This window comes from Cottoperca gobio, unplaced genomic scaffold (assembly GCF_900634415.1).
Source record: "Cottoperca gobio unplaced genomic scaffold, fCotGob3.1 fCotGob3_212arrow_ctg1, whole genome shotgun sequence".
Taxonomy (NCBI): domain Eukaryota; kingdom Metazoa; phylum Chordata; class Actinopteri; order Perciformes; family Bovichtidae; genus Cottoperca; species Cottoperca gobio.
The window spans coordinates 20,001-46,667 of NW_021166847.1; the positions used below are offsets into that span (position 1 = coordinate 20,001).

Here is a 26,667-nt window from a genome sequence, read left to right on the forward strand (position 1 = left end):
TGCTCAGATACTTACAGCCAGAAGCGCGGTGCCTCCCTGGACGGCCGCGGCCCACTCAAAGCTCAGGTGCTGTGTGACCAGCCCCCCCACTATCGGCCCGTAAAACATCCTAAAAACAAAGAAATTTACACTTTAAAATCATCAGAATCTGAAGTTTTATGACAGTTGATTCAATTCCAGAATATAAAAATATGAAGCATCGACATTATAAGTCATTAAGAATATGTGTATACAATAATAACAACAATAACTATGTACGTTACAATTAGGGGCGTCGCAATATACCGTGATATTAAAAGATTAAACACTGATGTTAATAATATATGATTATATCAAATCATTTCATATGTTCATTTATTTATTTAAAGGTGTTCTTTATTGTAAAAAATATGATACGATGACAGAATATTACAACAGTGATAATAATATAATATATTGATGCTGAATGCAAGAATAATAAAAAGAATAGAGTTTAAATGTACAGTATGAATAAATGCAGTATTAATGGAAGAATCCAGCAGGACTAATATTATATATGTTATATATTATAATCAATATATATAGTATATAGTATATATTATATACTCACCCCAAAGACCAAAACGCCCCGAAGAGTCCAGAGACCATCCCGAGAGTGCTGAGCCCCTCATCATAGCCCTGCTCACTAACAGATAATACACATAAACATGTATATATGTATTTATATGTATATAAATACATATAAATACATATATACATATATATATAAATACAAATATATATATAAATACAAATATATAATATATAAATACAAATATACATATATACATGTTTATAAATACATATATATATATGTATAAATACATATATATATATATTTATAAATACATATATACATATATATATAAATGCATGTATATAAATACATATACATATTTACATGTATATAAATACATATATATATATACATAAATATATATAAATACATATATACATATATAGAAATACATATAAATACATATATATACATATATATATAGAAATACATATATAGAAATACATATATACATATATATATATATATATATACATATAAATACATATATATATAAATACATATATATATATACATATATAAATACATATAAATACATATATAATACATATATACATATATATATAAATATATCTAAATACATATAAATACTTATAAATACATAAATATAAATACATATAAATACATATATACATATATATATATATATAATACGTATTTATATATATATAAATACATATATAAATATATATATATATATACATATAAATACATATATACATGTATATACATACATATATATAAATACATATATACATATAAATACTTGTATATATATACATCTATATATATATACACGTATAAATACTTATAAATACATATATACATATATATATATATATATATATATATATATATACACATATAAATACTTATAAATACATATATACATATATATATATATATATATATATATACACATATAAATACTTATAAATACATATATACATACTGCATGTACACTCACTATGCACAGGAGATGATCTCGGGGAACGTGGGGATCGTAGTCATCCCCAGAGAAAACCCGATTACACCGAGCATGAGAATCAGCAACCACAGCTGACTGCGCACACACACACACACACACACACACACACACACACACACACACACACACACACACACACACACACACACAGTTTAAAGATTTGTTTAAAATATATTTATTGTTATAGTATTCACTTTTAGATAATTAAAGAATGTAATGCTTTTGAAGGATCTGCAGTAAAGCCTGCATTAGATGGACAGATATATATATATATATATATATATATATATATATATATATATATACATATATACTTCACTGCACTACTACGACTGTCCTTCTGTTTTCATCATGAGCATTAATATCACATCCTCACAACGTGTCCACTTCTTTGTCTTTCTTCTTTTTATAAATGTGTTTTTATTCTAATCTCTACAAATAAAGTGTTTTTAAATTCATTTAAAAGATATCACAAAATAACCCTCGACTTTAAAAGAATAGCAAAACATTTTCAGAAATACGTATATATTTATATATATATATATATATATATATACATACAGGGTATATCTTTTAAATTCAAATTAATTTAAAAACACTTTATTTGTAGAGATTAGAATAAAAACACATTGAGAAGAAAGTCGCTGTGAGGATGTGATATTGATGCTTCTGATGAAAACAGAAGTCGCAGTGCAGTGAAGTATCAGAACGTGTTGGCACACTGTGACTGTAGTTTCCATCTGACCTGGGGATGTGCAGGACGGGCACGGGGCCGAGCATGCAGAAGCTGACGGCCGTGGCCGTCCCTCCCGCCACCATGAGCCAACGGCGGCTGGCCTGAAACACAGAAACACGTTCAGAGAGAGAAAGTCTCCTGCAGGAAGAAGCTGCTGCTGCGACACTCACAGGGTATTTATCAGTGAAGTATCCCAGCAGCGGGGAGGACAGGCAGTACGGCAGCGACAGGCCGAGCATGATGAGCCCCACGTAGCCCGACGAGAGCTTGAACTGGAGACGAGAGCGGGGGAGGGGGGGGGGTTATTCACCAAACCACCACTTCAAAACTCTCTTTCAGATATACTGTGCATATTTTTCACAGTCATTTTTCATATATATATATTTATTGTATATTTATGTATCTTGTAAACATTTAAAAATATTTATTTTTTATAATATTTCTGTCTTTTCTTTTCAGTATTTGCTTTTATTTTACATTTTAATTCTCTTTCTGTGTTTCTGTAGCACCATTGTACACTGAAGCAAACTCCTTATAAATATATATTTCTATATATTTCTACAGCGCTGAGTACATAAGAAGGTAAATGACCCTCTCTATAGCGAACAGCGACAGCGTCGTGTCCAGGAAGCCGAGCCCCGAGCTGAGAGTGAAGATGACGAAGCAGATCAGCACGATGTTCACTTTGGTGAGGAGTCGGAAGTAAGAATCCTTCGAGGGTTCAGATTCTGCAGTGACAAACACAAGTATTACTATAAACTTATTATTACGTTATTAAAAAGATGTGGAGATGCACCGATTTGTGTATATCGGCCTTGTTGATAAAAATGATGAATAATAAATAAAAACAAATAACAAAAAACAAACAAAATAAAATAAATAACAAAAATAAATTAATCACAAAAAATAAATAACAACAACAAACATTGGTACCGAACCAGAACTTCCCTAAAAGTGAGAGAATAAAAAGTGTAAATAGTTCTACCGATGTTGGGCAGGACGTAGATGTTGAAGGGGACCATGACGAACAGCAGACTCCCCAGGAACATGAACGGGACTTCGTATCCGAAGGAATCGTAGAACCAGCCGCCGACCGGCGGGCCGAGGATCAGACCGAGTCCAGTGAACATCTCCAGACTCCCCTAAAGAATCAAGCACTTTAAACATCAACTTCACTTTCATCGTCTTGTTTGTCGCTTTCATATAAATCAGAAAAGCAGTTAATCTGAGGCTGAAACACATTAAAGACTTTTCTACAGATTAATTTATATTTTTTCTATGTAAGTAACTTTCGTAATAAAATGCTGATTCCAGCGTCTCAGGGAGATTTCTATCTTTAATCCATCGTCATGTTTCTGCCCTCGTGTTGCAGCTCTGCTGTGTTCGGCTCTTTATAAATTTACACACCAGCTTAAAGACTTTAACTCCACGTCAGGAGAAATGTATTACTCTGTCACTGGGACAAATAATGCTGTTTTTGTTTTTCTCGTGATCCTGATGTCTGCACATCACGCCGGTCCCAGGGCAGCGTGCACTCACCAACACAGTCGCCACATTGTTCGGGAAGATTTTTGCTGTCAATGCAAACGAGGAGGTCATGGCAGCGGCGAAGCCTAAAGCGTCCACAGAGCGCACAACAAAGCACAGCGCAATGAAAGGAGCTCCTGCAGGAGCACGGTCAAGTAACCTTCAAGAGAAGAAAACAAAGAAGACAAGAAAATAAAACGTCAGGAACTCAATCAGCTGTTTGTTTGGTCTTCAATCAAATCAAGAAGTTTGACTGAGAATTCAATCACAAATCTGCTTTTACACACATTGATAGTGGAGAAGAACAACAAGTTATATACACTGTCAATATTTATCTTCTAGAACAACTAGACGAGAGCAAACATGAGAACATCAGAGTGTGTGTTTCTATCTTTGTGTGTGTAGATTTAAACTCACAACAGCTACATTACATAATGCCTCATTTATGTAACAATCTGCCTGTTCGTTAGATGTCTTGTGATGTCCTGTTTTATTTTGTGAATGACTCTTCTCTGTTGTTTCTACTTCCTACCCTTGTGTGTTTGCCTTTCTCTCCCAGCTGTGTCTCGTTCCCTCATTTAGTGTCTGTGTGTATATCTCTGTCTGTCTCAGTGTTCTTTGTGGGTTCGTTGTTCATGTTACGTGTCTGTTATCTGCCCGCTTGTGTTCTGCTCGTACCTACCCCGTGTCTACCCCGTGTCTACCCCGTGTCTACACCGTGTCTGCCCCGTGTCTACACCGTGTCTACACCGTGTCTACACCGTGTCTACCCCGTGTCTACACCGTGTCTACACCGTGTCTACACCGTGTCTACCCCGTGTCTACACCGTGTCTACCCCGTGTCTACACCGTGTCTACCCCGTGTCTACACCGTGTCTACACCGTGTCTACCCCGTGTCTACACCGTGTCTACCCCGTGTCTACCCCGTGTCTACCCCGTGTCTACACCGTGTTCACACCTGGTTTGTCTGTTCACTATTATTTTGCTACTTTGTATAAGTGTTTCAGCTTTGTTTTATTAAAGCTCGCTTTTTGTTATATCGTCTGCTGAACTGCTTTTGGGTCCTCTCCTACACCGTGACAATTTACATATTTAAACATGAACACTTGTAATATAAACAGTACTTGTGTTACAGAGACTACGAAATGATCTGTTGTCAGTGTAATTGGGCTTGGTATATGATAGAGGTTGCATATCATATCTTTGTGCAGAGGGCTTTGTTCACATGTCACTCACAGCTCATGTTATACACGCTACACTCACTACATGCAGCACATGCACAGAGTTCTGTGTGTTGACAGGATTTAGTGATTTATGGAGTGATACAAAGAGAGATCCAGAATCCCCTCGGTACGAACCTTTGACTCTGATATGACTATATTCACAAATTGTTGGCATGTTATTATTATTGTTATTTGGACACTTACCCAAACAGGATGGTGCAGCATGCAGACACAAAAAGTCCGGCAACCAGCATGAACTTTGCACCAATGTGAACAATCTGTGTGTGTGTGAGAGAGAGAGAGAGAATGTTACTGAGTACGTTACGAAGTATGTTACTGTTACTGAGTACGTTACTGTTACTGAGTACGTTACGAAGTATGTTACTGTTACTGAGTACGTTACTGTTACTGAGTACGTTACTGTTACTGAGTACGTTACGAAGTATGTTACTGTTACTGAGTACGTTACTGTTACTGAGTACGTTACTGAGTACGTTACTGTTACTGAGTACATTACTGTTACTGAGTACGTTACTGTTACTGAGTCTGTTACTGAGTACGTTACTGTTACTGAGTACGTTACTGAGTACGTTACTGTTACTGAGTACGTTACTGAGTACGTTACTGTTACTGAGTACGTTACTGTTACTGAGTCTGTACTGAGTACGTTACTGTTACTGAGTACTGTTACTGAGTACGTTACTGTTACTGAGTACGTTACTGAGTACGTTACTGTTACTGAGTACGTTACTGTTACTGAGTCTGTTACTGAGTACGTTACTGTTACTGAGTACGTTACTGTTACTGAGTATGTTACTGTTACTGAGTATGTTACTGTTACTGAGTACGTTACTGTTACTGAGTATGTTACTGTTACTGAGTACGTTACTGTTACTGAGTACGTTACTGTTACTGAGTACGTTACTGTTACTGAGTACGTTACTGTTACTGTTACTGAGTACGTTACTGTTACTGAGTACGTTACTGTTACTGAGTACTGTTACGGATTACGTTACGTTACTGAGTACGTTACTGTTACTGAGTCTGTTACTGAGTACGTTACTGTTACTGAGTACGTTACTGTGACTGAGTACGTTACTGAGTACGTTACCTGTTACTGAGTACGTTACTGTTACTCTGATTCTGTTACTGAGTACGTTACTGTTACTGAGTCTGTTTACTGAGTACGTTACTGTTACTGAGTACGTTACTGTTACTGAGTAAGTTACTGTTACTGAGTATGTTACTGAGTACGTTACTGTTACTGAGTACGTTACTGAGTTACGTTACTGTTACTGAGTCTGTTACTGAGTACGTTACTGTTACTGAGTACGTTACTGTTACTGAGTACGTTACTGAGTACGTTACTGTTACTGAGTCTGTTACTGAGTTACGTTACTGTTACTGAGTACGTTACTGAGTACGTTACTGTACGAGTACGTTACGAGTACTTACTGTTACTGAGTACGTTACTGTTACTGAGTACGTTACTGTTACTGAGTACGTTACTGAGTACGTTACTGTTACTGAGTACGTTACTGTTACTGAGTACGTTACTGTTACTGAGTACGTTACTGTTACTGAGTATGTTACTGAGTACGTTACTGTTACTGAGTACGTTACTGTTACTGAGTATGTTACAGAGTATGTTACTGTTACTGAGTACGTTACTGTTACTGAGTATGTTACTGTTACTGAGTATGTTACAGAGTACGTTACTGTTACTGAGTATGTTACTGTTACTGAGTATGTTACTGAGTACGTTACTGTTACTGAGTATGTTACAGAGTACGTTACTGTTACTGAGTACGTTACTGTTACTGAGTACGTTACTGTTACTGAGTACGTTACTGTTACTGAGTATGTTACTGAGTACGTTACTGTTACTGAGTACGTTACTGTTACTGAGTACGTTACTGAGTACGTTACTGTTACTGAGTACGTTACTGAGTACGTTACTGTTACTGAGTCTGTTACTGAGTACGTTACTGAGTACGTTACTGTTACTGAGTACGTTACTGAGTACGTTACTGTTACTGAGTACGTTACTGTTACTGAGTACGTTACTGAGTACGTTACTGTTACTGAGTATGTTACTGTTACTGAGTACGTTACTGAGTACGTACTGTTACTGAGTACGTTACTGTTACTGAGTACGTTACTGTTACTGAGTACGTTACTGTTACTGAGTATGTTACTGAGTACGTTACTGTTACTGAGTACGTTACTGTTACTGAGTATGTTACAGAGTACGTTACTGTTACTGAGTACGTTACTGTTACTGAGTATGTTACTGTTACTGAGTATGTTACAGAGTACGTTACTGTTACTGAGTATGTTACTGTTACTGAGTATGTTACTGAGTACGTTACTGTTACTGAGTATGTTACAGAGTACGTTACTGTTACTGAGTACGTTACTGTTACTGAGTACGTTACTGTTACTGAGTACGTTACTGTTACTGAGTACTTACTGTTACTGAGTATGTTACTGAGTACGTTACTGTTACTGAGTACGTTACTGTTACTGAGTATGTTACAGAGTACGTTACTGTTACTGAGTACGTTACTGTTACTGAGTACGTTACTGTTACTGAGTATGTTACTGAGTACGTTACTGTTACTGAGTACGTTACTGTTACTGAGTATGTTACTGAGTACGTTACTGTTACTGAGTACGTTACTGTTACTGAGTATGTTACTGAGTACGTTACTGTTACTGAGTACGTTACTGTTACTGAGTATGTTACAGAGTACGTTACTGTTACTGAGTACGTTACTGTTACTGAGTACGTTACTATTACTGAGTATGTTACTGAGTACGTTACTGTTACTGAGTACGTTACTGTTACTGAGTATGTTACTGAGTACGTTACTGTTACTGAGTACGTTACTGTTACTGAGTATGTTACAGAGTACGTTACTGTTACTGAGTACGTTACTGTTACTGAGTACGTTACTGTTACTGAGTACGTTACTGTTACTGAGTATGTTACAGAGTACGTTACTGTTACTGAGTACGTTACTGTTACTGAGTACGTTACTGTTACTGAGTATGTTACTGAGTACGTTACTGTTACTGAGTACGTTACTGTTACTGAGTACGTTACTGTTACTGAGTATGTTACTGAGTACGTTACTGTTACTGAGTACGTTACTGTTACTGAGTATGTTACAGAGTACGTTACTGTTACTGAGTACGTTACTGTTACTGAGTATGTTACTGTTACTGAGTACGTTACTGTTACTGAGTACGTTACTGAGTACGTTAATGTTACTGAGCACGTTACTGTTACTGAGTACGTTACTGTTACTGAGTACGTTACTGTTACTGAGTACGTTACTGTTACTGTTACTGTTACTGAGTATGTTACTGTTACTGAGTACGTTACTGTTACTGAGTACGTTACTGAGTACGTTAATGTTACTGAGCACGTTACTGTTACTGAGTACGTTACTGTTACTGAGTATGTTACAGAGTACGTTACTGTTACTGAGTATGTTACTGTTACTGAGTACGTTACTGTTACTGAGTATGTTACAGAGTACGTTACTGTTACTGAGTACGTTACTGTTACATTACGTGACGTTACTGTTACTGAGTACGTTACTGAGCACGTTACTGTTACTGAGTACATTACTTTTACTGAGTACGTTACTGTTACATTACGTTACTTTACTTGTGCAGCACGTCACGCTTCACACACTGAGAAGGTGTTTGTATGTAAGTATGTTTATATTTCTCCAGAAGAAGAAATTGAAACATATACTTACATATTTCCCCATTATCAATGAGCCAATCAAATTGCAGACGGCGTAGCAGCCGAATATGAGTCCAATGACGGTCTGACTGGCTCCTTTCTTCATCGCCTGAGGAAACACGAAGGATGTTTTTATTATAGAGTTATTATTTCACAGCATGTACAGAGATAAATAAGGACACGTACTGTAAAGGGAATAACATTACAGCAGAACCAGAATAAAATAATTTAAGAATATATTTATAGAAACATAGTAAACATATGCACAATATATAACAATAAATATATTCAAATATGTGCAGCAGTTTAATAATATTAATAATGATAATAATGATGAAAACAAGATTATTGCTTGAAATGTACAGAGGAATACATGTGAACGGGACGTTATGCTTCAGGTCATATAAGTACATTTATATTTGATATCAGCTGATTGCAATCATGTAAACACACGAAGGTAAAGCTGAGACAAAAGAGACATTTATTCAAATAAACCTGCAAAATAAAAACTTTTTATTTCTCACAAAAACTGTAAAACTGGTGTTTTATATGATTTTCAACAGATCTCACAATAATACTTCTGTCCATCAGGAGCTAAATCTAGCTGCTTTTGGAGAAACAATATTTTAAAAATCTATTTTTAGAAGTTGAAAACAGCATTTTCTGACATTGTTGTGATAGTTGTGTTAAATGAAGTGATGAACTTTATGTCAGTTATTCACCTGCAGTGTCTCCTCTGAAGGAAGACATCTTAGTTTGTTACTGATCCTCACAAAAACTCACAACATTCAATATATCTTTCAATAAAAATTATCATTGTTTCTAATACCTCAGTCAAAAGAATCCCAGTTATTGTTTCCACATGCTGACACTATCGTTATCAGCAGCTGCAATAAATATCAAAATACTTAAACTGATTGTAATCACCCTGTTCGCAAACGGAAAAGTTAAACGTTAACTAACAACCTGGGAACCAGATTAAAGTGAGTATCCTGACTCAGCATCAGTGTCATGTAGTCTTCTGTGTTCTGACCTCGTAGGGGAAGAATGGGCCTAATATTGAGTAGCAGATCATTGAGCTGAAGTTTACAGATGCGATTGATATCAAGGTGAGGATCTGCTGCCTCGTCATCCTCGGCGGGGGGGCCGGAGCGGCACTCTCTGTTGGCAGGAAAAATACACAGGGAAGAACATTTCAGCCAAAACATATACTTTATGTCCGTATAATGGAAAACTCTCTCAAATAATGACTTAGTATCTCAAAATACGTAATAAATAATAACATGCAATAATAATAAAATATATTTCTCATTGTTTAAAAAAATACTAATCATTATTTTAATTTTGATTATAAACTAAAAAGGTTTTTTGTTATTCAAAAGTTTCTTTGATTATTTTGGAAAAAAGATTGATTATTTAAAAAGGTTTTTAATTGTGTTGAGATACTCATTATTAAAAAAAAAAAAAAAAAAGCTTTATATTATTTAAAGGAAAATCTTAGTGACTCGAAATTATTATGGTGAGAAAGTGTTGTTTCATTATTGTGAGATATTATGACTATAAATGACTTACTTATTTATATATTTATATATATCAGGATATATTTATATATTTCATCACATGCGAAGTTTTCATGTTTTCTTATTTTACTGGCAGAAATGGATTTCCACATTAAAGAGATTTTGAAGTGAAGAACAAACAATAATGGCGTTAGTTTAATTCAGGTCAACATTCAGAGGCAGGATTTATTACTCTCTTATTATAAGTATTACTCTTATTATAACTATTACTCTCTTATTATAAGTATTACTCTTATTATAACTATTACTCTCTTATTATAAGTATTACTCTTATTATAACTATTACTCTATTATTATAAGTATTACTCTTATTATAACTATTACTCTATTATTATAAGTATTACTCTATTATAACTATTACTCTATTATTATAAGTATTACTCTATTATAACTATTACTCTATTATTATAAGTATTACTCTTATTATAAGTATTACTCTATTATAACTATTACTCTATTATTATAAGTATTACTCTATTATAACTATTACTCTATTATTATAAGTATTACTCTTATAACTATTACTCTATTATTATAAGTATTACTCTTATTATAACTATTACTCTATTATTATAAGTATTACTCTTATTATAACTATTACTCTATTATTATAAGTATTACTCTTATTATAACTATTACTCTATTATAACTATTACATTACATTTTAATTATAAAGTCACCGACCTGTTTGCTCCATTTCCAAGTTTCCGGGAATGAAAGCGCACGCGGAGAGAGAAACACGCACGAGGCTGTCAGAGATTATAAACACAACAGCTCGAGAGGATTTCCTCCATAAAGTTCACTGGACACAGAAAAAACACGCAATCCTTTCAAAATAAGAGCCCCTGTACGCAGCTTCCGGCGGACACAGTGATTTGTTTCTCTGAAGAACCTTTCAAAATAAAATGAAGAAATATACTCATAAAGTTGATGTGTAACACATACCTGTCACCTTAACAGCTCTCAGCCACCAGCCCCCACCCATATAATGTAAATGTAAACACATAAGGGACGGGTTCAGGAATGACATCTTTATTTAAAGTATGTATTACTTGTACAGACATGTTTATAAGATGTATGTATTGTAATTGCATATATACATGTTCTTCAGTGTGGGAGTTTCTGTAAGGGACCTGTTGGAAACAGGCTGCAGACTTTATGTTTAGCACAAAGCCTCGACATCTGTCCTCAGCTCTGGGCTCTTGGTCCTCCGACACTTCTGATCACACGTGAAGTCACTGAGTGTGTGTGCCTCGTGCTCGTGCTTGGACGCTTATTCCGCCGTGTGCGATGCTAACATGTCATGGCACACTTTACAAAAAGCACGAGTTGTCCCGACTCTACTTTTTATTAAATAAGTGAAGGTCTCCTCTCATTTGTTACTTATATAAAGTTTTAACTTGTTCGGCAGGTACAGCTGCGTCTCCATCTCTCTCCCGTTCACTGTGACTCTCATCATGTTCTCGTCTTCTGTGTTATTGTTCCGGTTTTCTTCTTCTGTGTTATTGTTCCGGTTTTCTTCTTCTGTGTTATTGTTCCGGTTCTCTTCTTCTGTGTTATTGTTCCGGTTTTCTTCTTCTGTGTTATTGTTCCGGTTCTCTTCTTCTGTGTTATTGTTCCGGTTTTCTTCTTCTGTGTTATTGTTCCGGTTTTCTTCTTCTGTGTGTTTACTGGCGGATAACGTTTTTCAGCTAAAGTTAAACACAATACCGCCCCCTGCTGTACCGGAGGACACTTTACACTTTTTTAAATTAGGCCTATTTTTCTTTTTTAAGGTTAAACATACGGGATAATTACAGGAACATATTTAAACGGGAGGACAGCGGGAAAGAAGGAAAAATACGGGATAATCCCGGGAAAAACGGGAGAGTTGACAGGTATGGTGTAACATCATTTATATTTTTAATGATACCGATTGTTATATGTTTTTTAATCTATAAAGTAAAAAATAAAATGGATGGATTCAGTACCTGTCCCACATATTCATCATAAAAAGCTTAAAATAGTAAAACTGCCGCTGGCTTAGTTTAGTAAATGTATAAATGTATGTTTGTTTTTTAATTGTAATGTTTTTTTTACATAATACTGCCCCCAACAGTGAAGTATGTATGTATGTGTGTGTGTGTGTGTGTGTGTGTGTGTGTGTGTGTGTGTGTGTGTGTGTGTGTGTGTGTGTGTGTGTGTGGTCATCTTGGTTTGTGGACTCCGTTTAGTTTTGGTTCTTCTTTATGGTTTTGAACAGTTCATTGCATGTTTTTAGGACGTCTTTGTTTTGCTTTGTGTGCTTTGCAATTTTCATTCCTGACCCTCTTGTGTTGCCGTAGTTCTGTTCTGCACACCTGTCCTGTATTGGGACTGCAGCTGGGTGTTGTTCCTGGGATTAGTCCTCTGTGTGTCTATACTTCCTGTTGCTCCTGCTCACTTTCTGCTGCTGTCCTCTTTGTTTGGACTTCATCTGAGTCTGGTAAATAAATTATGACTTTCTTCAGTGCTTTGCTTTCTGCATTTGGGTCCACCTGCTGCATGACCGTGACACTTTGTGGTCATGTTGTTTCTTTGTGGTCGTTTTGTGTCTTTGAATGAAACACAACAGCACTTGGAACAATGTATTTTATTACATCTGGCCAGCCTATAGGTCCATGTACACCTATGGTCACATCATATTTGTTTCCTTCACAAAATAAGAGATAAACTCAGACGACCATCGACTGATGAGGCAGCACTGCTGATAACAGACACACACTGTCGCTGAAGTCTCTGAAGCTGCGCTAAATAAAAACTCTGAAACACTTTCTTCTCTAAAATAACCTGTAAGCAAATGTCCATTTGTTCCTTTATACATTAGCACCAAATCTACACGAATGTCACTCCTACTGACGGTTAATCTTTATCATCAACGTGTTTATTTCCTTTTGCAGTTTTTTGTTCTCATTCTTTTTTCTACAAGCGAAACATCCAAAAACTCTTACCATGTTAAAGAAAAGTACAAAATTACTGAAATTGGCAACATATGAGCACAGTCTTCATTTACTAAATACACAGTGCAAGCAGCTTTGTATTTTCTTTTGCAAGTACAACATCAGTTCTATGTATTGAGCGTTTATTGCACACAAGCTGTATTTAAAGCCGCGCTGACTTCCCATGAAGCAGCGTCATGAACACCAAAGAACTACAGAGCCGACCACGTGGTTGTCTCTGGGTTTAACACTTGAAATGTTCTGCACTTTGAGATTTTACAATGCAACGTCAGAGAGAAAATAAATTCCTACTTCCCATGTCTTAACATTTAACATTTTGAAAGACTGAATTTAAGACATTTTAACCTCCTTATTTTTAGATGAATGAATTTAATGCCTTTTTTTAAATCTCCTTTTCCTGTGCAGTGTTCTTTGTATTGTTGTATTAAGCACCTTGTATTGCAACTTTGCACAGAAGGCCGTATATAAATAAATAATGTTTAGTAGTTTACTAACCAAATGCATTCAAATATTTGGCTCTAATAAACTTCCTGCTGACCAGGAGTTTTGGAAATGAAAGGAAGGAGGATGTGAATTTACACATGAACAAATGCAGAAGTAAGAATAAATGTTTTGCAGTATTGTGGCCAAAAGAAAGGTTTTACTTTGTTCATTGCATCACTTCATAGAAGTATCATGAATAGAAAATATACAAACAGAATCCATATATTCTTCTATTGCATGCGCAGCAATGTGAACATGACTTTTTAAAATAAATGAACAGATGGGTTTAAATGAAGAATAAAGGTATATTAACAGTGATATTCATAATAAAATCGTTTCTGCACTTTTTATCACGTATGGTTTGTCTTTGTGAAAATGTATCTGCCATCGCACCAACGATGTATTTTTTATTAACATCACAAACATAAATAAAATATTTATTCATTTGAAACACATTGCCATGTTTTCAATCCAACGTGTACTCGACCTTCTGTTTATCCAGACATTTTTTAAACTTCACTAAGTAACATTTGAATAATGAATAAAATAGTCTCGAGTACATTCAACGTATGAAGCAGAAGTGCTGGAGTCTCCGTGTGTAACACCTACTTTATATTAAAAAGAACTACAACTCCCAGCTTTAGCCCCACACACCAGGAGTCTCCACCATCTTCTCCTGAATTATTTTCTACAACGACACAAAACTTTTTCACTTCAGCCTTTGAGTCACGTTGGCCAAGGCAACAGCAAATGCCTGCACTGCTGAGAAAGGATACTGGAAATCCAAGATGTAGCCGTTCCCATCAATACGCCCAAACTGCATCACCTGAAAGAGACAGGAACAATTTTATTTCTTTATTCAAGAGTCTTTCAGTTTGAGAGCAAAACTCATTGAATTTCATGTTCAGATTTTATAAAGAAATCAATAAAATAAAGAATTCTGGCACACCAGAAAGTTTAAAGAACTAGCAGCGACGGACTCGACTGTCTTGGACAGAAAGTTGCACTTGAACACATCGCAGAGGCGGCAGCACGCGACAAACTAACACGTACGTTCTGCGTCTGCGTGAGAGGAAGAAACTCTCCAGACCTGCAAGCGGCAGCGTCTGTACTCATCTGTCAGGAAGAGAAATGTCGAGCTGTGGAGAGACGGCCATGTTGTGTGTTCTGTATATGAGAGGAAACATGAGAGTCTCTGTGTGCTCTCTTCACTTCAGTCTGTTCTCCTCATGTCTGTTTCTTTTCTCGTGCACTGATCACTTTAAAGCTCAACAGCCAATCAGAGGGAGTTCTCCCACCGACTATGCTGCTGATTCAACAAGCTGAATCGGCTGAAAAGGTGCAGAACACACCGCAAACACTACAGACGCTGACCAACAGCGGTGGTGGTGTGTCAGGGCCTTCAAACCAAACGAAGTAGGGATAATTTCCTTGGTCAACACTACGCCTGGCTTTCTATTGGTTGGGGAATTTTGATGGGGTAAGTGCACAAAAAAAACAGAGAGCAGAGGAGAAATCTGAGGGCAGACGTTTCAGAAGCAGCTCGAGACTGAAGCAGAAAATCTATGCAACAACAATATATCTGTGTGCAAGCATATGTGTGTGTGTGTGTAAACATTTAATTATTTAGTATTTCTAATCACATTACCTGTCTACCGTCCAGCTCAATTTGAAAATTCTTTGCCGACTCCTGCGTGACTCGTCCTCCAAAGTCCAGCTGGTAGACCTGCGTGGCTTCGTTCCACAGTGGTTGTTTATTGGCCATCACGTATACGAATCCTTGGCTTCCCAAACTGCGGTCCTCTCTTTCGTTCGCCTTGCGGCACTTTATCTCCTCCAGCTCACTCGCCATCCGCAGGCTGCGCTTGTTCTTCCAGCTCTTCTTACTGCTCTGGTTCTGGTTCATGAGCTCGTCGCCGCTGATAAAAAGTTCCGGCTCACTCTCGGAGCTGTCCTGGAACTCGTTGGTCCGGCTCATCTTCTTGGTTTTATTGAGTTGCTCTCTTTGCCCCTTAGGCTTCTTCTTCTCCCTGCTGCCGAGCCTCGGGCTGGAGATGAGCGTGTTGAAGTCAGAGAGCGCACGTCCTTCCTTTCTGGATTTCCCCTCCGAGACGGCGGGCATGTTGGCGTCCTCGGCTCGGCTGTCCACTCTTTTGCGGCTCTTCTTGTTGAAGCGCTCGGACTCCTGCTGCACTGGGCTTTCGTTCAGAGACGATGGCTCGAGAAAGTTGTCTGCTAGATCCTCTGTGGCGCTTTTGGATGGTGGCAGCTCAGTAGGTGGAGGAGGAGGCGGGAGAGGGGGAGGTGGGGGAGGCCCGGTCGGAGGAGGTGGGGAGAGGATCGGCTTTTCTAAGATCTGATGAGTTTTGGTCGGGAGTGGAGGTGCTGGAGGATCTTGCATGGGTGGCGGGCAGGGGTACGGGTTCCAAGGGTGAAGACTGACAGGGTGCAGTTGGAGGCCGCCACAGGAGCTGGCTCCGGGGTACATGGGAGGGAGAGGGCAGCACGACAAGTTAGCGAGACTCGGAGGATAGCCCGGCGGCAAGACCAAGCTGGGTTCCTGCTGAGCAAAAGGGACAGAACTGACCACTTCATTTGGAGAGCACTGAGGCGGAGGGGCGCTGTGAGCCGGAGGAAAAGGCGAGAGCGATATCTGGTACCCTGACGGGAACGTGAGCGTGCTCGAGGTCTGGCTGCTTGGAGGTTTAGTCGTGAAGACAAACGGCAGCCGGGTCATGTCCAGGTGCTGAGTTTGACTGATGATAAGCGGAGGCGGTTTATGAGCTCCGGGTGGAGGAGCTAACATGGTTTGTTCTGGAGTGAGCCAGAACTCCTCCGTGGTGGAGGTGTCCCACTGGTAAGGTGGAGGGCGTTTAACCGTCAAGCTGACGTCGCCAAGAGTCAGCTGACGCACAGATTTCTCCAGATGACACTGCTGATTCAAAGTCTCGTCTTCGGTGAAGGCAGAGTTAACGTACACCGTTCTGTCCCGGCTGGTATCAGCGGCGCTCAGCAGGCTGTAAGACGACTGCGAGGAGAGGGGTGTGGTGCTTTTGGAGTGCACGATGATGGTACTGTGATGAGTTCCTTTCCCCGGTGGGAAGTCCTGCCTCACCACCGTGCCGCCTGCGATGCCACTACTCATAGTCCCCCCGCCACTAACACTAACACTTGTGCTGCTGCTGTTGCTGCTGCACTGAGTGCATGTGTACAATGCGGTGGGCGCCCTCTGCTGGTAGCTCAGTGCAAGTGTGCTGTTCATTTTTGCTTTGGTGGGCAGAGTTCTTGAGCTCTCCATCATCTGCGGCACTTTGAGTCCCACGTCCCTGCGGTCCCGGCGCAGGGTGGCATGGATCAGACTACTGTCAATTCTCTGTGGAGGAGGAAGCGTGGCGGTGACTTGATTTGCTGGATCGGGGTAAGGAGGAGGGTCTCCACTCGGTATTGAGTATCGAGGGACAGAGAGGCGGCTCAATGTTGCAGAGCTGTAGGGAAGCTGTATTTTTTTATTCTCAGATGAGGTGACTTTGAGCGTGGCCGAGCCTCCGATCCCGTGGACAGCGTACGCATTTTGGTTGCGAACAAGGCGTCTGCGTGGCCGACAAACCTCCTCCACATTGCCGCTGCTGTCAAAGGTTGTGATCCTCTCATACCCCAGAGGAGTGGGGTACTGCAAAGTAACCGGGTGGAGCAGGAACTCTTCCTTCTTCAGGCAAAGGTCGGACGACAGGACACTTGGGCTGTCACAGTTTGTGACAAGAGTTTGAGGTGTAGCAACAGCCGTAGCTATCGCCGCAGACACGACGGTTCCCGGGTACGGAGGAGGAGGATTCACCTTCCTCAGCTGAAGCTCCATGCTCCCATCCATGTCAGTGAAGGGGGGTAAAGTCCGCGGCAGGCTCGGCTTCAGGGTGTGTCCATGCTCCCTGTTGAAGCCCGGCTCAGTGGTGGGAGGAGGAGGCAGAAGATGAATCTGGTGCAAGGAAATGGTTGGATATCCGGTGGGAGGAGGCGGCAGCGTCATCTGCATCTTCAGCTGCTGCTGCATCACCTGGTGCTGCCTCTGCATCTGCTGGTGCTGCTGCTGGATCTGCTGGTGCTGCTGCTGCAGCTGCTGCTGCTGCTGCCTCATCTCCTGGATCTGCTGCCGGATCTGCTGCTGCTGCTGCTGCATCTGCTGCTGCTGCTGCTGCATCTGTTCGTGCTGCAGCTGCATCTGCTGCTGCTGCTGCTGGATCTGTTGTTGGTGGTGCAGCTGTTGGTGCGTTGGATTTTGTTGCATTTGTTGGTGTTGCTGAGCCTGGTGCTGTTGGTGTTGCTGCTGCTGCTGTTGGTGCAGCGTCTGCAGCTGCTGCAGCTGTTGTTGCTGCTGCTGCAGCTGCTGATGTTGCTGCTGTAGTTGCTGCTGTTGCTGTTGATGTTGCTGCTGTAATTGCTGCTGTGTTTGGACCTGATGATGCTGCTGCTGCTGTTGATGATGGTGCATTTTCTGCTGCTGCGCCTGCATTTGTTGTACCTGTTTGGGCTGCAGTGTGCGAGTCTGCTGCGGATGTGAGCGCTGCGGGTGAGGCTGCGGTGGGAGGTGGTGAGGTGGGGGTGGGGGGGGGGAGAGTACCAGGGAGAAGAGGAGCCATCTCCAGCCCATTGAAGATCACCTGACCGGGGTTTGAGTATCTGGCTGGCATCGGGTACGGTGTTGGGACTGCGTCCTGCCTGTGATCAGCAGCAGGTGCAGAGGCGGCTGCGGCTGCAGCTGCAGCGGCTGCGGTGGCGGTCGGGTTTGTCAGCACGTCCAGCTGGATGTTCTGGTTGGCCAGGAGAGACTGGACCAGGCCGATACTCTGAGTGGGAGACATGGCCTGAGCCGGGCTGTGGATGGGAGCAATGGGAATGTTGACCGTGCACGAAGGATTATCTCCAGCCACCCCAGAAGGCCCCATCACTTAATAAACACACAAAGGAGAACTGAGTCAGTCACAACTCTTTATACTTTATATTCATGATATGTGCAATGTTAACAAAATGTCATTTTACAAATGTATTTTGTTCTGGTAACTTTTGTTTGCTATTGGAAGGGTCAGCTGGAAATCTAATTTGGTTAAATGTATCAAAAAGAAATAGATGTGAATGTTGAGCAGTGTTGCCAGGTGGGAAACAGTCACAACCACAAGAAGAAATGGGCGTAAATATGTAATATGTAAGTTTACCGACAAAACACTAAAGAAGGGATTAAAAGCGATGTAATGTTTCTATTGTTGAGGTTCATTCATGGAACAATGTAAAATGTAATGTGAATTTGTAATGTTTGAGGGCTACAAGAATGATTTTAGTTTTATTGTATGACAGGCCTAAATGAGCGTTATGCTACAGTCACTCGTATGGTTCAGGGTTTATACTTGTTGTCTTGTGTGTGGTGACTGAATAAATAATACTTCCAGCTCAGAACAAACTGAAGTCAGCTGCATCTTCATCACCTGGTAAATCATCCTCGTCCTCGCTGAACACGTTGGGGTTGAACACCGGCAGACTCATGAAGTCGTGAGAAATCTTGCGCACTTCTGGAAGATAGATGGTCATCTGTCTCGGCTGCAGGTGAAGCAAGCTCGTCTTATAGATGACTGAAACGAAGAAGAAAGTCTCAGTGTGTGTGTGTGTGTGTGTGTGTGTGTGTGTGTGTGTGTGTGTGTGTGTGTGTGTGTGTGTGTTACCTGCACCAAGGTTAGCAGGGAGGAAAGCAGCGAGTCCAACAATTTTGAATTTTGTTCCCCAGATGTTGGAGGTGACTTGAGCGAGGTAGTTGTGCTGTGAAGAAGAAGAAAGTTATTATTGTTGTGATGAGGAAATTATAAAGATCTGACACGAGCCAGCAGATGTGATGAGGGTGATATTTAGAATATCCATGTACTGCAACTATATTATATATATATATATATATATATATATATATATATATATATATATATATATATATAAGCTGCCAGCTTCAGATAAAATAAGAGACCAAGAACTTACTTCAAAATAAAAGCAACAGAGAAGTGACTTCAAAATAAAAGCGACGGAAAAGTGACTTCAAAATAAAAGCAACCTTCCGGTGAACACGATAGATGATTTAACATTCATTCAATGAGTCAGTCAGTCCGTCAATAATTAATCAATCAATCAATCAATCAATCAATCAATAAATATAAAATAATAAATAAAATGAATGATCATTTAAAAAAAACATCTCGCCTGCAAACTGTATTTCAAAGAAAAATCTAATTTCCATTGTGTGAATAATTAGTCAAACTTAATAATAAAAACTAGAAGAAGAGTTCAGATTAGTTTACTAGAATAGTCTGCTGGTTTAATGAAACGCATCAAAGAGTTAAATCGAGATATATATTGTAGATCTATATCGCGGCAAAACCTAAAGATCTATCGGCCGGCCCCGTGTCTGATGTCCCTGCGCACATTCATCACTTTGTTCCCTGATTCCCTGATTACAGTAATATATTAGTCTCCTTTATATTTTACATACATAAAAATATTCTCACCTCGGAGATCCCGTCCATAGAAAACTCTCGCCGCGTCAGACTGGGTGACCGCACCGGAGGCTTCTTCGTTGGTATCCGTGGCGACCGCTGGCCTTCCTGATTGGAGCGGGAAAGTTTGGGAGATTTCCTCGACTCCAAGTTCATCCTTTAAAACAAAGAGGTAACTTTGGTCCCTGTGCTCTCTGTGGTTCTTGTTCTCCCTGTGGTTCTTGTGGTCCCTGTGGTCCCTGTGGTCCTTGTGCTCCCTGTGGTCCCTGTGCTCCCTGTGGTCCCTGTGCTCCCTGTGGTTCTTGTGGTCCCTGTGCTCCCTGTGGTCCCTGTGCTCCTTGTGCTCCCTGCGGTCCCTGTGGTTCTTGTGCTCCCTGTGGTTCTTGTGGTCCCTGTGCTCCCTGTGGTCCCTGTGCTCCTTGTGGTCCCTGTGCTCCCTGTGGTTCTTGTGCTCCCTGTGGTTCTTGTGGTCCCTGTGCTCCCTGTGGTTCTTGTGCTCCCTATGCTCCCTGTGGTTCTTGTGGTCCCTGTGCTCCTTGTGCTCCCTGTGGTCCCTGTGCTCCCTGTGGTTCTTGTGGTCCCTGTGCTCCCTGTGCTCCATGTGGTTCTTGTGGTCCCTGTGCTCCTTGTGCTTGGGTTCCTGTGTAACACTTTCTGTATTCTGTAACCTGTGATGTGTAACGATGTTTCTGACCTGTTTCCTCGGGATAACTTGGGCGACTTCTTCCCGACCCACTCATCACTCAGCTCGATGTCGCTGGAGTCGGAGCAGTTACAGCTGTCGGTGTAGGAGATCATGGGGTTCACACACACATCCTCTGGAAACACACACACATGTGGTGAGAACATTGAGATAAAGTCTGTATGAAACCCCAGAGCGTGTTCGAGGCTCATCTAACACATCGAGTTAAAAAGAATAATAAAGATAAACACAGAGAAACCCATTAAAAGATCAATTAATAGAAATATATTTTAAAAGGATAAATCGTCAATTAAAACAATTGATAAAAAGACATTTAAAGGCATGAAAGGTAATTACAATGTGAAACACACATAGGACGTGGTGATAGATTAAATATAAAACATATCAATAAAAACATCAGCAGAGTTTAAAGTCTGTGCTCTAAGTTCTCACCTGCTTTGCTGTCCATCTTTGGATCCATGATGACGAACTCGGGCCGCAGTTTACTGATGCGCCGACCTTTGAGGATGGGCACCAGGCCTCCCAGATACTCCAGGTACAGTGTGTAGCAGGGCCCCCCCGCCTCCGGGCTGTCCTCCGCCCGCTTCATAGTGCAGTGCAGCCGCTCGTTCCCGGCCGTGGGGTAACTCACAAAGTCCCGGATGTTGTTAGGGTCGGGGATCGGGGGCTGGAACAAAGAGAGGAAAGAGCTGCAGGGTCTCTGGAGACTCCAAGGACAATTCTGAGAATTATATTTTATACTTCTGTTGCACTGCATTTTGTAAGACAATAATGAATTATCTTCTGCACATTAATCTGTACTTTTGGTACTTTAAGTTATTTTAATGCTGATACTTTTTTACTTTTAAAGATTTTGCATGCAGGAGTTTTACTGTGTTGTGCAGAGTATTTCTACACTGTAGTATTACTACTTTTACTGCAATTTTAAGGTACTTTACTTACATGGAATATTTCCATGTTATAATCCTTTATTCTTCCACTTTAGGACATTTCAGAGGTTAATGTTATAAATGTTACTGCACTAAAAGGACTTTTAGTTACTTTGTGACCAGCTCCAACAGTAATGTAATATACAGTTAGTTCCATAAATATTTGGACATTGACACAATTTTCATCATGTTGGCTCTGTACACATGTCCACAATGGACTTGAAATTAAACAATCAATATGTGCTTTAAGTGCAGACTTCCAGCTTTAATTTGAGGGTATATACATCCAGATCAGATGAACGGTGGAGGAACTACAACACATTGTATACGTGGTATCCCCTTTTTAAGGGACCAAAAGTAATTTGACAATTGTCTGTTCAGCTGTTCCATGGCCAGGTGTGTGTTGTTTCCTCGTCAGTTCATTTACAAGGAGCAGATAAAAGGTCTAGAGTTCATTTCAAGTGCGGTATTTGCTTTTGGAATGTGTTGAGGTCAACTCTCAATATGAAGTCTAAAGAGCTGTCACTATCAGTGAAGCAAGACATCATTAGGCTGAACCATCAAAACAAACCCATCAGAGAAATAACAAACATTAGGTGTGGCCAAATCAGATGTTTGGTACATTCTTAAAAAGAAAGAACGCACTGGTGAGCTCAGCAACACCAAAACATCTTGAAGACCATGGAAGACAACTGTGGTGGATGACAGAAGAATTCTTCTCCTGGTGAAGAAACAGCCCTTCACAACAGTTCAGATCAAGAACTCTCTCCAGGAGGTACAGTGGGTGTATCTGTGTCAAAGTCAACAATGAAAAGAAGACTTCACCAGAGTAACTACAGAGGGTTCACCACACCATGTCAACCATTGGTGAGCCTCAACAACAGGAAGTCCAGATTAGAGTTTGCTAAAACGCATCTAAAAAAGCCTGTAAAGTTCTGGAACAACATCCTGTGGACAGATGAGACAAAGATCAACTTGTACCAGAATGATGGGAAGAGAAGAGTATGGAGAAGGGAAGGAACTGCTCATGATCCAGAGCACGCCACCTCATCAGTGAAGCATGGTGGTGGTCGTGTTATGGCGTGGGCATGTATGGCTGCCAATGGAACTGGTTCATGTATTTATTGATGATGTGACTGCTGACAAAAGCAGCAGGAGGAACTCTGAAGTGTTTCGGGCGATATTATCTGCTCATATTCAGCCAAATGCTTCAGAACTCATTGGACGGCGCTTCACAGTGCAGATGGACAATGACCCAAAGCATACTGCGAAAGCAACCAAAGAGTTTTTTAAGGCAAAGAAGTGGAATGTTCTGCAATGGCCAAGTCAGTCACCTGACCTGAATCCAAGTGAGCATTTCACTTGTGGAAGTGGACAGTGTACAGTGAAGACAGCTGCAGTGGAGGCCTGGCAGAGCATCACCAGGGACCAAACCCAGCGTCTGCTGATGTCTCTGGGTTCCAGACTTCAGGCTGTTATTGACTGCAGAGGATTTGCAACCAAATATTAAAAGTGACAATTTGATTTATGATTATGTTACTTGTACAATTACTTTTGGTCCCTTAAAGAGTGGACACCATGTATACAATGTGTTGTAATTCCTCCACCATTCATCTGATTTGGATGTGAATGCCCTCAAATTAAAGCTGAAAGTCTGCACATATTGATTGTTTAATTTCAAGTCCATTGTGGTGGTGTAGAGAGCCAAAATTATGAACATTGTGTCAATGTCCAAATATTTATGGACCTAACTGTATATATTACTCTGCAGAATGAAAGGTTTTGCAAGCAGAGTATTTATACACTGTGGTGTTTTCACCATCACACGCTGTGTGTGCACCTTGATGGTGGGTATGAAGGCCGTGGTGACGTAGGAGCAGAGCAGCGACGGCATGTTCAGCTTCCCCACGTCTTTCTCCTCTCGCAGGGCGCTGGCGATGCCCTGCTGGCACAAGAGCTGCAGGCTGGCCACGCGGTGCTCCACGCGCACCACATACAGCGCCGGGCCACAGGCCAGGAACAGACGAGAGTCCCTGTGCCCCCAACAGATGGTGGTGATGGGCCTCTGAAGCAGAGAGTCTTATATTTATACTAAATATAGAGATACTGTTCGTCACTTACACTGTTCGTCACTTATACTGTTCATGTCCGTCACTTATACTGTCCGTCACTTATACTGTTCATATCCGTCACTTATACTGGTCGTCACTTATACTGTTCATGTCCGTCACTTATACTGTTCATGTCCGTCACTTATACTGTCCGTCACTTATACTGTTCATATCCGTCACTTATACTGGTCGTCACTTATACTGTTCATGTCCGTCACTTATACTGTTCATGTCCGTCACTTATACTGTTCATGTCCGTCACTTATACTGTCCGTCACTTATACTGTTCGTCACTTACACTGTTTGTCACTTATACTGTTCATGTCCGTCACTTATACTGTTCATGTCCGTCACTTATACTGTCCGTCACTTATACTGTTCGTCACTTACACTGTTTGTCACTTATACTGCTGTTCGTCTACTACACTGCTGTTTGTCACTTACACAGTTCTTCACTTACACTGTCTGTCACTTATACTGTTCATGTCCGTCACTTATACTGTCCGTCACTTATACTGTTCGTCACTTACACTGTTTGTCACTTATACTGCTGTTCGTCTACTACACTGCTGTTTGTCACTTACACAGTTCTTCACTTACACTGTCTGTCACTTATACTGTTCATGTCCGTCACTTATACTGTTCGTGACTTACACTGTTCATCACTTAGACTGTTCATGTTCGTCACTTATACTGTTCGTCACTTATACTGTTCATCACTTATACTGTTCATCACTTATACTGTTCATCACTTATACTGTTCATGTCCGTCACTTACACTGTTTGTCATTTATACTACTGTTCGTCACTTACACTGCTGTTCGTCACTTATACTGTTCATTACTTATACTGTTCATTACTTATACTGTTCATTACTTATACTGTTCATGTCCGTCACTTACACTGTCCGTCATTTATACTGCTGTTCGTCACTAATACTGCTGTTCGTCACTTACACTGCTGTTTGTCACTTACACTGTTCTTCACTTACACTGTCCGTCACTTAGACGTCCGTCACTTATACTGTTTGTCATTTATACTACTGTTCGTCACTTACACTGCTGTTCGTCACTTATACTGTTCATCACTTATACTGTTCATTACTTATACTGTTCATTACTTATACTGTTCATGTCCGTCACTTACACTGTCCGTCATTTATACTGCTGTTCGTCACTAATACTGCTGTTCGTCACTTACACTGCTGTTTGTCACTTACACTGTTCTTCACTTACACTGTCCGTCACTTAGACGTCCGTCACTTATACTGTTCATGTCCGTCACTTAGACTGTCCGTCACTTATACTGTTCATGTCCGTCACTTAGACTGTCCGTCACTTATACTGTTCATGTCCGTCACTTATACTGTTCATGTCCGTCACTTATACTGTTCATGTCCGTCACTTATACTGTTCGTCACTTATACTGTTCATCACTTATACTGTTCATTACTTATACTGTTCATTACTTATACTGTTCATGTCCGTCACTTACACTGTCCGTCATTTATACTGCTGTTCGTCACTAATACTGCTGTTCGTCACTTACACTGCTGTTTGTCACTTACACTGTTCTTCACTTACACTGTCCGTCACTTAGACTGTCCGTCACTTATACTGTTCATGTCCGTCACTTATACTGTTCATGTCCGTCACTTATACTGTTCGTCACTTACACTGTTCATCACTTACACTGTTCGTCACTTATATTGTTCATCACTTACACTGTTCATCACTTATACTGCTCATTACTTATACTGTTCATGTCCGTCACTTACACTGTCCGTCATTTATACTGCTGTTCATCACTTATACTGCTGTTTGTCACTTATACTGCTGTTCGTCACTTACACTGCTGTTCGTCACTTATACTGTTCATCACTTATACTGTTCATTACTTATACTGTTCATCACTTATACTGTTCATCACTTATACTGTTCATGTCCGTCACTTACACTGTTTGTCATTTATACTACTGTTCATCACTTATACTGCTGTTCGTCACTTACACTGCTGTTTGTCACTTACACTGTTCGACACTTACACTGTCCGTCACTTATACTGTTCATGTCCGTCACTTAGACTGTCCGTCACTTATACTGTTCATGTCCGTCACTTATACTGTTCATGTCCGTCACTTATACTGTTCATGTCCGTCACTTATACTGTTCATGTCCGTCACTTATACTGTTCGTCACTTACACTGTTCATCACTTACACTGTTCGTCACTTATATTGTTCATCACTTACACTGTTCATCACTTATACTGCTCATTACTTATACTGTCCATGTCCGTCACTTACACTGTCCGTCATTTATACTGCTGTTCATCACTTATACTGCTGTTCGTCACTTACACTGCTGTTCGTCACTTATACTGTTCATGTCCGTCACTTTACTGTCCGTCACTTACACAATTCGTCACTTATACTGTCCGTCACTTATACTGTTCATGTCCGTCACTTATACTGTCCGTCACTTACACAGTTCGTCACTTATACTGTCCGTCACTTATACTGTTCATGTCC

The 26,667-nt window shown here is 40.2% G+C and overlaps 2 protein-coding genes across 2 annotated transcripts in view; both read right to left on the reverse strand.

The window, feature by feature from the left end:
- Positions 1-11,223, reverse strand: part of slc18b1 (solute carrier family 18 member B1) — a 12,848-nt gene extending 1,625 nt beyond the window's left edge. The window contains exons 1-12 of the mRNA XM_029426619.1: positions 11,095-11,223; positions 9,864-9,991; positions 8,844-8,939; positions 5,275-5,348; positions 3,859-4,006; positions 3,305-3,461; positions 2,911-3,047; positions 2,490-2,591; positions 2,329-2,420; positions 1,563-1,658; positions 590-664; positions 16-109 (exon numbers count right to left, since the gene is read on the reverse strand). Coding sequence (XP_029282479.1) covers positions 16-109; positions 590-664; positions 1,563-1,658; positions 2,329-2,420; positions 2,490-2,591; positions 2,911-3,047; positions 3,305-3,461; positions 3,859-4,006; positions 5,275-5,348; positions 8,844-8,939; positions 9,864-9,991; positions 11,095-11,107 — 1,212 coding nt within the window. The 5' untranslated portion in view covers positions 11,108-11,223. The remainder of the gene's footprint in view (positions 1-15; positions 110-589; positions 665-1,562; positions 1,659-2,328; positions 2,421-2,489; positions 2,592-2,910; positions 3,048-3,304; positions 3,462-3,858; positions 4,007-5,274; positions 5,349-8,843; positions 8,940-9,863; positions 9,992-11,094) is intronic.
- A 1,782-nt stretch (positions 11,224-13,005) lies between these two features.
- tulp4b (TUB like protein 4b) lies at positions 13,006-24,817 on the reverse strand. Its single transcript, XM_029426615.1, is given in 10 exon segments — positions 13,006-14,697; positions 15,520-18,477; positions 18,479-18,813; positions 19,346-19,489; positions 19,580-19,673; positions 20,408-20,552; positions 21,090-21,213; positions 21,531-21,765; positions 23,868-24,106; positions 24,793-24,817. Coding segments are annotated over 10 exon segments (4,416 nt in total). The 3' UTR covers positions 13,006-14,580.
- Between the last annotated feature and the right edge of the window lie 1,850 nt (positions 24,818-26,667).